This window comes from Lithobates pipiens, unplaced genomic scaffold (genome assembly GCF_037356315.1).
Source record: "Lithobates pipiens isolate NorthernLeopardFrog02 unplaced genomic scaffold, aLitPip1_a1.2 Scaffold_3, whole genome shotgun sequence".
Taxonomy (NCBI): domain Eukaryota; kingdom Metazoa; phylum Chordata; class Amphibia; order Anura; family Ranidae; genus Lithobates; species Lithobates pipiens.
The window spans coordinates 12,580,963-12,594,071 of NW_027507790.1; the positions used below are offsets into that span (position 1 = coordinate 12,580,963).

At 41.2% G+C, this 13,109-nt stretch overlaps 1 protein-coding gene across 2 annotated transcripts in view; it reads left to right on the forward strand.

The window, feature by feature from the left end:
• The window catches only part of RBM19 (RNA binding motif protein 19), a 130,895-nt gene that overhangs the window by 60,779 nt on the left and 57,007 nt on the right, over positions 1-13,109 (forward strand). For both annotated transcript variants that reach the window (XM_077461270.1, XM_077461269.1), the window contains exons 17-19: positions 4,831-4,964; positions 5,108-5,168; positions 6,682-6,761. In XM_077461270.1, the coding sequence (XP_077317396.1) occupies positions 4,831-4,964; positions 5,108-5,168; positions 6,682-6,761 (275 nt within the window). The remainder of the gene's footprint in view (positions 1-4,830; positions 4,965-5,107; positions 5,169-6,681; positions 6,762-13,109) is intronic.

The window sequence follows — 13,109 nt, forward strand, 5'->3', positions numbered from 1 at the left end:
GTGTCTTCTCTGCAGCTCTGTGTTCTTGTGTTTTTGCTAGTACCATATTTAAAGCGGAGGTCCACCCTAAAGTGGACCTTCCGCTCATCGGAACCCTCCCCCCCCCCTTCGGCGCCACAATTGGCACCTTTCAGGGGGGAGGGGGTGCAGATACCTGTACAGTACAGGTATCTGCACCCACTTCCGGGATAGCTCTCTGCGGAAAGGGGCGTCGATTAAATGCTGCTGAAATGTTGTCTTTTCAGTTGCAGATACTGGTGCTTGCATCCTCAGTCTGACTTTTTAAAATGCAACATCTGGACTGAGTGTTATGGGGCACGACCAAAGTATTTCATATATGAAGAGGGACTTTAAATATATCTCCAATGGTTTTATACCCAAAAAATGAACATTATTAAAAATAGTCATACATCTTTATTTGTACATATTAAAATTTTGTATCCAATCTTTAAAAAAAAAAAAAAAAGTATATAAATTTCATGCCAGTTAAATTGTAGAGTATACAGGGACTTGAATTGTGGTGTCTCTGGAGACCGTTAGATATAGGTCAATGATTTTCGCAGGGTAACCCACTTCCTCAGGACTTCAGATCTCCACCAAGTAAAATGGTCACTACAATAGTATCAGAAAATATGTATTAAATATTGTACAAGAGAATACATGAAATCTGAAGAACAACATGGGGTATATCATATATTACATCATCATATGGGGATAGCCTGAAAGTGATCTTTGAGCACTAGGTTCCACACAGTCCTCTTTCCAGACTCTGTCCCAGTAAAAGTTAGCTGCAGAGCGCCCATCAGGTCCAGAGCTGCCAATAATGCCTCGGTGCATGCTCTGTCCATAAACTCACTAAGTGAGTAGGTCATTTAGGCTGAGCATTGGGAGCTACCTTAATTACTGAGCATTTTTGTTCCCTTTTCCCTCAGCTTTTGCTGTGAAAGGGGTTAACAGAACTGAGCCATGAGATAACCTGCTGGATGCAGGGGGTTACCAGGGCTGAGCACTTATGTAACCTTGCAGATGGAGTGTCACAAACTGTGCTTTTTCCTGCCATACTGCTCTGAGGAAGCATGTTCTCGCTGCTGCCTCTGCTTGCAAGGAGCCACATGGAAATTCAATCTTCTGTTTGTGCTTCTCACCTACAGGAACTTTTGTCACCTTTATCTGTCCAACCCTCGCATGCTACCAGCTGTCCAGTTTTTGTGAGGCAGTTGCAGTCTGATTAAAGACACAGGTGAAACAGTACTGCTGTCTCCAATTCTAGCTTTCATTCTGCTAATGGTTCCGGGTCTGCTTGGAGTGAGCTTTGAGACTCGGCCAATGTGTGCAGCTTGGAATTATGTTTTCCTCTGCTCTTAAAATCTCTTCCATCCTTGGAGCCATCTTTGGGTCCACCGGATATGGCTGGACCTACTCCCCCCCCCCCCCCCTTGAGATTTTTACCAAGGTCACACAAGACTTAATGATTTTATTTACTTACTCTGACCATATAGGCCACAAGCGTTCTCCCCTATTACCTCTTGCTGATTCTGCATCTGATTTACACTTGGCCTTGATAGCATCCAAGCCAATGTCCACAGAGCTTACCCCTGAAGAGTCACAGTCCACTGATAAAACAGTCTCCTTTAGTCTGGAAGTATTATCGCTTAGGCTCCATGCACACTGAAGCTCAAAAAAGCTTTTTCTGGACGCCAGATTGCTGGCAGAAAACGCTGGTTGAAAAACTTGCTTTTAACAGCGTTTTGTACTAGCGTTTATGAGCGTTTATTAGCGTTTATGGGCGTTTTCAATAAAAATACACAGAGGACACTCCAAAAATCCCACAGTACATTCCAAACTCCCACAATGCATTGAAAAAATAGAATGCCGAACACTAATTAACGCACGTTTATGAGCGTTTATGAGTGTTTATCAGCATTTGTCGTTTTTTGGCGGTGAAAAACGGCACTTTGAACGCGAATTTCTGGCGTTCAGAAAAAAGCCCATAAACTCCACTGCTCATTAAAGCTGAAAAACGTCCATGTGTGCATGGACACATAGGCTATCATAGAGTGGAGTTTATGGGCTTTTAAAAAAAAAAAAAGCACAAACTCCAATAAACTGCAGTTTATGAGCTCCAGTGTGCATGGAGCCTTATTGATGCCGTGCGCACTACCCTGAATTTAGAGGCTTAACCTGTTGCTTCCACCAGCACTGTGTCCAGTCTTGGATTGTTTAAAGCTCGGAAGGCCACAAAGACTTTCCTTTTGCAGCAGCTTATTCAACTATTTCTCTATGGAGATTGGAAACATCCTGATAAGCGAAAACAATTTTATGCATTAGTGGTCCAGCCCAACTGTGGATCTAGCAGTGTCTGGTACTGCCATTCATCTGATTCTGGCTGTAACTTTACTTTGTCAAACCCTGTCTGACTGGTCAAAATTCCTTCAAGTGGTTGTTAAGACACTCTAACCTGTATACACCATCAGCACTGCCTCCTATTGTAGTATCTCCCTGTGTGTGATTTATAAAAATAAATGCTGCAAATGCCTAATTTCACAGCTGAGATTGCGATCACATGACTGGCCAGCTTTCTCTTTTCCTCCTCTGAGAGATGCAATAGGAGGGGCTGAGAGTTCTCTGCTGATGTCAGTCTGGAGGGGAGGAGGAGAGAGCTGGCTGGTCATGTGATCACAATCTCGGCTCTTAAATTGGGTATTTACAGCATTTATATTTATAAAGCATTCACAGAGGGGGACACTGCAATAGGTGGCAGTGCTGATGGTGTATACAGATTAGTTATGAGAGCAGCAGGAGGGGTGACACACACACACACACACACACACACACACACACACACACACACACACACACACACACACACACACACACACACACACACGAGCAGATAGCAGGCTGCTCATGACCGAGGCACATATACTGACCACGGTGTCGGGGCTCAGGAGCCATGATACACCATGGTCAGTTTACAGTGGGGTGGGGAAAAACTGTCAGGATCAGCCAGGTTTTTTAGGCGTTACAGGGGGCCAAATGACACAGGACAAGCACTATCATATAACATGCTTTTAAGGAGCAGAATCTATTTTTTTTTTTTTTTTGGGTTAACAAACGCTTTAAAGGATATCTAACCGATGGCTGTTACTGTTAATCTCTCTGTTACAGAACGTTTGTGTAAAAATATATTTGATACGCATGGCTTTCACGGGACAGTGTCTCTTTTGACCATCTCTTGACAACATCATCTAAGATTCTCCTGGTAGCAGGAGTACCCATCTTTCTCCGTGTAAGAAACACCTTTCTATTGGAAAGATCCCATTAATTTCTCCACTCCCTTGACCTCCACATTGAGGACCCCCCCCCCCAAGCATGACTCTCCATCCACTTTCTAGTCTTTGCACCCAATGTCTGCCAAATAATCTGACCGGCCTTCCTCTGCTAATTTTTATGTTAACATTGGACAGCTTGTTTCTCAGATTCTTGGATGCAGGAGGTGGTATGCTAGAGCTACAACCTATAGTATCACTCCCTGCTCCTTCCTCAAATTTTCGCCTACAACTTCTATTATGCAGCATTCTGTTGTCTATCCGGTCTCTAGACAGCACAATTCATCTGTCATCAAGGACAAGGATGTGTCTGGCTTTAGAGCTCAGGAATCTAGCTCTAGAGAGAAACATTTTTTACCTGTTCTTTGAAGGATCCTCATGGTAGATGTTAGCCTGTGTGGTTGGGGAGCATTCCAAGACATGCTGTCAATGCAGAAGACCTGGTTAACGTTAGTTTGTTTTGTCTCCTAATCAACCTCTTGGAACTTTGAGCAATTTAGCGGCCTCTGCAGCATTCAGCTGTCCTGTTTGAGAATTGCTGGTTCAGTCAGACAACATCACAGTGGTGGTGTACATCAATCATCAGGAAGAAAGCAGAAATCTTGCTGCAAGTCTTTGATTCCTATGATATACAAGCTAAAGAAGTCTATTTCTTACAAGGTCTATCATTGGGCAATAAAGGCATACTTCACTTGCTGTGAATCTCTGTGCTTCCACCCCAGGGGTTTCTAGATGGGAAAAATAATTTTTCCTGCAGCTGTACCTGGATCAGTGTTTAACTGTCTGCACTATCAAGTATAGGGTTTCTGACCGTTCTATTCTGTTTGAGACCATTGGCTTCTCAATCTTTGATTGTAATGGGTGTCTCCCAAGTAGCTCCCTCCATTTTTTTTTTTTTCCCCTGTGACTTCATGGGATCTGCATTTGGTTCTCTCAGCTCTTCGAATACCTCTGTTTGAAGCCATTAAAGGCCATTCCTCTCTTCACTTTGACCCACAAGGTGGTGCTTCTTGTAGCCATCGCCTCCCAACTCTTGTAGTCGTATCCTGCAAGGAACCCTTTCTGCTTTGATATTGGGGCATGGTGGAGTTAAGTCCCAAGATTTTCTGCCTATTTTTCCGCCTTTCACCTCAACCAGGTCCCATCCCTCTGTCCAGTTCCAGTTCAGTAGAAGAAAACTTCTATTTATTGTCTGGACATTGTTCCAGCTGTAAAAGTCTCTTCTTTCTGGAAGACTGCACCATCTCTAGCTGGATCAGGCACATCATTATCCAGGCTTATGGGATCTCACTGTTTTACTGGACCTTTGAGTGCTTCTTGGGCCATTTGGCATCTCTTTCCCAAATGTGAAAGACTTCCACCTTGTCTTCTGTTCATACATTTTCTGTAGGTTCTTCTCAAAGGTTTCTAAGTAATGGATTTTACAGTGTCTATAAAAATCCTATTTGACACTAGCACATGTACATACAGACCCTTAAAATAGTTTTTTTTTTTTTTGTAGATAACCTTTCCCCAGAACATGAAGAAGCTCAGACTGACAGGCAAAGTGAATCTGAGGAGGAAGAAACGCTTCCTGGCTGTACATTATTTATTAAAAACCTAAATTTCAGCACAAATGAGGAAACTCTAAGAGAGGTAAGAAATGTGCATTTCCCTGTTTTTGCTTGCTAAAGTTTTCAGAGAATACATAGAGCATTTTAGACACACTTTTAAAAAAGGATTTATATATTTCTGTTATAAACGGGTCATTGTAACCTTGTTACAATTTTACTTCTTAGGTCTTTTCGAAAATTGGGACTGTGAAATCGTGTAGCATTTCAAAAAAGAAAGACAAACAAGGTGAGGTGACTTTGGTGGGCAGCCAGGCTTTTGTCAGTCTGGGTGAATTAGTCCATGAAATGTTGCTGGGGCCTTTGGTAATATGTGAATCGTAATGTGGATTTCTGGTAATCTGGGTAAATTAGTCTAAGAAATGTTACCTGTTTTTTTAGTAATGAATTTGTAAGAGGTTTCCCAAATTTTGATGAATGAGTATATGGGATATTAAATTAACTTTTGGTAGCCTGGGTGGGTGACTCTTTAATATTTGAAACATTACTTGGCCTTTTGGTCACCTGTGTGTGTGAAACCATAGAATTCTAGCCAGGTTTTGGCTAATCTGATTGAATGGATCTGTGGAGTGTTACCCAAACATTTCGTAATCTGGGTAATAGTGTATAGGATGTTGGGAATTTTTTTTTATTGTTGATAAATAGGTTAGTAAAGCAGCCATTCAAACTGATCTCAGTTTCATCGGCTGCTTTGAAGGGCAGACAAGAGATGTGTGATCTAATAGACCACAAACAAATGGCAACCACCCCAACCTATAACTAGCCTCTGCAGCAAGGAGCACATGGAAAGGCGACGCACATCAAAAACAAAAACAAACAGAATTTTCCAGATCACTTACCAGTTAGCCTGCAGCAAAACCAAATTGGCCCTGTCTAAAGAATCACGTTAAAAACATCAAATGGATTTAGTTGCACATATATGCAAACATATTTGTAAGCTGCAGTGGCCATGTCAAGGTAACCCAGTTTACTGTGGTTCTACCTCTATAATTTTGAGAGTCTCCAAAACTGAAGCACATATATATATATATATATATATATATATATATATATAGCAGTTGGATAGATTAAGGGCAGGTGTGCCTGGAGGGAGCCCACCCCTCCTTAAAGATATACGGACACACAGGACACCCAGCAAGGGCGCAGTGGCAGCTGAGGTATCCCGTACTTACTCGCACCAATTCACAAACAAATGGCAACCACCCCAACCTATAACTACGCTTTGCAGCAAGAAGGGCACATGGAAAGGCAATGCACATCAAAAACAAACAGAATTTCCTAGCTCACTTACCAGCTAGCCTGCAATGTAACCAAACTGCCTGGAGGCTCTCAATCATTAATAGAGACAGGTAGCTGTCTTTGACAGCCTGGTCACTGTGCTGGGTGCAAGCATTGAGCACTCTCTCAGTACAGAAAGTTGTGCCACCCATTGCAGCAGGTGGGCATTAAAACACACCCTCCTTGCTGCTACATATATGCGTTGTGTGGTGGGGGGCAGAAGGTTAACTAAAGCGAGTGTTTGGGGCTATATGATCTGCCCTAATTTGAACATGCTGAATCTGTTAGCCTTCTGTTCTCTAAGGGTTTTACCTTCACTACAGTGTAGTTAAATATATTAGAAACTGTTCAGCTTATGTAATATTAAAAGGCTTTCTTCATTTTAACGTGCGTTAATATGACCTGTTTGCACAAGTTTTTTTTAAATTATTCTTCTAATTTTAAGATGTTTTTCTTTCTTACAGGTGTATTCTTATCTATGGGCTTTGGTTTTGTGGAATATAAGAAGCCAGAACAAGCTCAAAAAGCTCTGCGACAGTTGCAGGTATGTCTTTTTATGTTCTTTTAACCAGGCCTCTATAGTGTAATATCAAAGGCAATTTAAGTCTGGTTTCTATCTTGAAATTTCTTTGTCACTATAGCGTTTTCAATCTAACAATACCGAGTGTCTACTACTACCTTTTGTAAGCAACAGCTTCTTCAGCGCTTCCCTCTGATCCTGGATTTGCGTTGCATATAATTGCTTAACTTTTTAAATTTTGAAGCCAAGTCATAACCCCTAGATTTATAGGCATATTTACATTACTCTACAGTCAATAACTTGCCACTGATTGTTTACATGTACAATAAGAACATCTGAGTGACCAGTAATGTTGCTCTATTTGGACACAATGATGGGGGTGAGTTTCGAGGGGCTTAGCCTGAACTAAGGGGCCAGTGTTAGGGATTCTAGTGCCGGAATAGGTGAGACACATAATCGGCTATTAACCACTTGACCACTGGGCACTTAAACCCCCTTAATAACCAGACCAATTTTCAGCTTTCGGCGCTCTCACATTTTGAATGACAATTACTCAGTCATCCAACGCTGTACCTATATGAAATTTTTGTCCTTTTTTTCACACAAATAGAGCTTTCTGTAAAAAAATGAATTTTTCTTAGTTTCTGTTATACAATTTTAGCAGATAAGTAATTTTTCTTCATAAATTTTGGCCAAAATGTATACTATTACATATCTTTGGTAAAAATAAGTACAAATTGGTGGATATTATTTGGTTTGTGTGAAAGTTATAGTATGTAATTTCTGCAATAAATAAAACACACAGTTGTTTGGTATGGGAAAAGTTTGAGACTTTAAATGAGGCGCACATAGACATGCGCCTCCATCCTGATTGCATTTTGCGGAAAGAAAAAAAAAAGAGAGTTGGGACTTTAAATGAGGTGTGTACACAAAGATTTATGCAGTGAACATAACCGAAGTATGAATCCATTGACCCATATCACAAAGGTGAATGCTCATGAAAGACGATCTTTATTAAAAAAAAGTCTGTAACAATGGTAGCCACTTGATCACTGGCCACTTAAACCCCCTTCCTAACCAGAGCAATTTTCAGCGTTCAGTGCTCTCACACTTTGAATGACAATTACTCAGTCATGCAACACTGTACCCATATGACATTTTTGTCCTTTTTTTCACGCTAATAGAGCTTTCTTTTGGTGGTATTTAATCACCGCTGAGTTTTTAAATTTTTTACGGTATAAATGAAAAAAATACCAAAAATTCAGTAAAACATTTTTTTGTTTCTGTTATAAAATTTAGCAAATTATTCATTGTTCATAATATATTTTTGCCAAATTTTATACTGCTACATATCTTTGGTAAAAATAATCCAAATTGCTGTATATCACTTGGTCTGTGTGAAAGTTATAGATTCCACAACTATGGTGTCAATATCTGAAAATGTATCACACCTGAAGTACTGATGGCCTATCCCATTTCTTGAGACCCTAACATGCCAGAAAAGTACCCCCCAAATGACCCATTTTTGGAAAGAAGACATTCCAATGTATTTAGTAAGAGGCATGATGAGTTTTTTGAAGTTGTCATTTTTCCCCACAATTCTTTGCAAAACCAATATTTTTTTTTCCTTTTTTTTTTCATACAAAATTGTCATGTTATCAGGTTATTTCTCACACACAGCATATGCATACCACAAATTACACCCCAAAACACATTCTGCGGTTACTCCCGAGTACGGCAATACCCCATGTGTGAGACTTTTACACAGCGTGGCCACATACAGTGGCCCAACATGCAGGGAGCACCATCGGGAAAAAAAACTGTTATATGCTTTAAAAAAAAAAACAGTAAAGTTAGCCCAATGTTTTTAGATAATATGAAAGATGAAGTTACGCCGAGTAAATAGATACCTAACATGTCTCACTCTAATGTTCGCAGCGATACCTCACATGTATGGTTTGAACACCGTTTTCATATGTGGGCGGGACTTGCGTATGCGTTCGCTTCTGCATGTGAGCACATGGGGACAGGGGCGCTTTAAAAAACAAAACAAAAAAAATTATTGTTCATTTTACTTTATTTTAGTTTGACACTTTTTTTTCCCAAAATTACATTTTTTGATCACTTTTATTCCTATTACAAGGAATGTAAACATCCCTTGTAATAGGAATATGGCATGACAGGTCCTCTTTACAGTGAGATCTGGGCTCAATACGACCCCACATCTCACCTCTAGGCTGGGAAGCCAGAAATAAAAAAATATAAAACGATTCTGGCTTTGATCGTATTAGCGAGTTGGTAGGGAGGGACGCTATGATCATTCTTATGGTGTAGGGCAGGGATCCTCAAACTACGGCCCTCCAGCTGTTGCGAAACTACACATCCCATGAGGCATTGTAAAACTCTGACATTCACAGACATGGCTAGGAATGATGGGAATTATAGTTCCTGAACAACTGGAGGGCCGTAGTTTGAAGACCCATGATGTAGAGAATCGCCGGCTGAAAAAGCTGATATCTGAATGATGCGTAGCTAAACCCATCATTCAGATATCTCCGCAGAAAGTTAAGGACGTCATATGAAGGCCGGCAGGCAGGAAGTGGTTAAAATGCATTTTTTTTTTTTTTTTTAAACACAAAGTTGTCCATTTATACAATATTTCCAACACATACCAAAAATTACACCACAAAATAGATTCTCCTACTCCTCCTGAGTACGGCAATACCACATGTGTGAGACTTCCACAGCCTGGCCACATACAGAGGCCGAGCATGGCTGGGTATGGCTGAGCATTGCCGAGCATGGCTGGGTATCCCTGACTATGGCTGGGTATTGCAGAGTATTGGCAGGGCATTGCTGGGTATTGCAGAGTTTTGGCAGGGCATTGCAGAGTATTGGCATGGAATTGCGGGGTTAATTGTCATCGGTCATCGATCGATACAGTGCAAGGGGAGAAATCGGTGATAGCAGCGCTGTGAGCTAGATCTGTAGTGCCCACAGCGCTGCTATCACCGATTTCTCCCCTTGCACTGTACCGATCGGTACAGAGGGGGGAGGGAGGAACCGAGAGATGTCATGACGCCGGTTTGTTTACAAGTGATCGCTCCGTCGTTTGATCACGTGATCCGTGATGTGCCGGGTCCTGTGGGCCCGGCGGTCATGGATGCTCTCGAGTGCGCGCCCCAGAGCAGAATTTTGGAAGGACGTCATAGTAAGTCCTCCCAGAGTTAAGTAAACACCCTGTAGCCATCATTCAGCTATGGGCCGGTGGTTAAGTGGTTAACAGATGTTTTGTGGTGCCTGCTTTAAAGTAGAACTACAACCAATTTTTTTTTCTTCATTTAGTGTAGGGTAAAGCAACCTCTGTCAGTTTTTTTTTTCCCCCCCCATTTGTGCCCCATTGAAGAGATTTCACTTCACTTCCTGTCCTATAGCCTTAGGGCAAGAGTGTCCAAACTGTTTTTCAAAGAGGGCCAGATTTCATGAAGTGAACATGCGTGAGGGCCGACCATTTCCCTGACTTTGTACCATTAAAATTAAATGCAAATTAAATATTTTATGCAAAGTTTATTGCAAACTGCATAGTTTTCATTTCGTCAAATGGTTGACAAATCTAAACAGGTGTTAAATCACTATGCCTTTCATATCTGAAAGATCCAGATGGAAAAAAAAAATCCAGGAAACTGAAATATATGTCAGGATCATTGTAAAGTCAACTTTTAAGTTAAAAAAATATGAACAGGAACATAACACCAAGTATCTTGTGTCCAAATATATTCACAACTGATTTAGACTAACTGAGATTTCACAATATATTCATCTCAATTGGAAAAAAAAAAACTAAAAAAAAACTTGCCTGCACTAATGTGAAGGGTGAAACTGAGATCTGGACTGCAGCACATAGGCTAAGTCTGGGTCAAAGGCAGTGGTTTTGATGCACAAAATGTCATGCAGGTGAGAGTCACTTAGTCTTGTTCTTGTTAAAGTTCATGGCAGAGAATGTCTTCTCACACATATATGTTGAGCCAAACAAGCTCAGCATTTTCTTAGCCAATGTTTGAATCTCTTGAAACCGGCTCTTATCTAGTTGGTGGTAAAAGTTCACAAGAGAGAGCTGTTGGTGACGACTGCGTAACTCGCTGTCTCAATGCAGCTCAATGAGCTTGAGCTGATCTGGAGCATCATCAGGGTCAACAGAAAATTAAGAGGAGAAAAGGCTGATCTCCTTTTCAGTAACTGCAAAATCCTGAAAGTGTCATTTAAACTCCCCAGCCAGAGAGTGATGTCTGCTGCATACCTGCTCAATTGCGCACTGATATTGTCCTGTGGAAAACTGTTCATTATTTCCTGCAATGCTGAAAAATGTATGGTATTGGGCTGTGTTTGTGACAACTGCCTTATGAAAAGTTGCAGCTTTGAGGTGTAAATAAAGCTGGTTCACTGCTGCATCTTTTCCCTGAAGTCTTGTGTTCAGTACATTCAGATGCTTTGTTATGTCAACTAGAAACCCCAAATCAGCCAGCCAAATATGATCAGATAGCTCTTGCACTGGTTGTCCCTTTGTTTCCAAGAATTCTCCAATTTCCTTTCCCAGAGAGTAGAAACGCTGCAGTGCAAACCCCCAACTGAGCCATCTTACATCGTTGTGATATAAAACATCTTCGTATTCAGCCTGAATGTCCAGTAGTAAATTGTTTAAACTGGCGGTGGCACAGGGCTTTAGCGTGAATAAAATGAACAGTCTTTACCATCGGTTTCATAACATGGTCATATTTGAGATGTTTAGCACAGAGAACTTGTTGATGAATGATACAATGGAGTTTAATAGCTTTGCCTCCTTCACTCGCCTTGTTACAGATTAGGGTTGCTAATCCACTTCGTTCACCAGCCATTGCAGGTGCCCCATCAATAATAATCCCAGTAAGTTTGTTCCAAGGCAGTTTCATGTCATCTGTGGCGGAAACTAACAGAAACAAATTGTTTCCTCTTGTTTGGTCCATATGGCTCTGGAGGTCTAGTAGCTCTTCAGTGACATTCATTTCATCAGTTGCTGATAAAAATCAGCAACTGAGCTGTGTCAGATAGGTCCGTGCCTTCATCACAGGTTATTGAAAAGAAGTCAAAATCCACTCCTTTTGGATGTCAACTGTCTCTTAATATCTGATGAAATCTCTTCAATTCTCTGTGCTACAGTGTTATGAGCCAGGCAAATGTTGGCAAACTCTTGCTTCTTCTCGGGACAGATATTCTCGACCATTTTTCATAACGCATTCTTCGATAAAGTCACCCTCAGCAAAATAATTTTTAGCAGTTAACTTTGCCACCTCGCTCGCCTTTGTGGCATTTTCATTTGGCTCACAGGCTCTTGTGAAAAATAGCTCTTGTGACATTAAAACAGCCTCAAGTTGCTTCAACGTTTCACTGCGGTCGCGCCCTGTTAGCTGGTCGTATGTGCTATGTCGCGACTGGTAGTCCCTCTTGATGTTAAATTCCTTATAAGCAGCCACAGTCTCTTAGCATATCAGACAAACACAGTGATTCTGTATTTCAGTAAAGAAATTTTCCACTTGTCCTGGAAGTGGCGGCCCTCACTGTCAACTTTCCTTCCCTTGTTTACAGTCGCCATTTTAGAAATTGACCAGAAGGGGAAGGGATCATGTGAGTGAAGTGCCAGAGATTTTGGTCTAAGTGTACACTAATACACTGCCCAACAAGAATTCTGTTACCTCTGTGGCTGTGCATGATAAAGTCTGAGGATGAGCTGTTATTTTTATATATATATATATATATATATATATATATATATATATATATCTCCTCTTTGGCCCCCAACAAATCCCAAAATCCCAGAGCTCCGCTCAGGGTAAGGCGAGCTCAGTTTTTACAAAATATAAATTTTATTTTCTTTATCCCCTGAGAAATGGCCTTTATTACTTCTGTGGCCCCCATGCTCTGATCAGGGCAAGGATGAGCTAGTTTTTTTAAAATTATTATATATATTTATATATTCTCTTTATATCCGTTACAGTACTTTCCTTATCGCCTAAGAAATACCGAGCGCCTCTCACTGCAAGGATGACCTCGGGTGTGTTCGCAAGTCAATGTGCCTGAGCCCAATATGACACTGACAAAGCCGCAGCCAATCACCGCTGCCAATCACAGGCACTGAGCGCTCTGCAGCTGTGGACCGGGAAATGACTCGGTGTCGGTTATTGGCGCTGCGCGCTGTCAACTTCCCAACAAGCTTTGGAACACGCCCCAGCTTATCAGTGAGAGGCGCTCTAAAATTTGTCAGGGGATAAGAAAATATATAAAAACCAAGCTCATCCTTACCCTATGCGGAGCTTGGGGGCCACAAAAGTGATAAAGGCA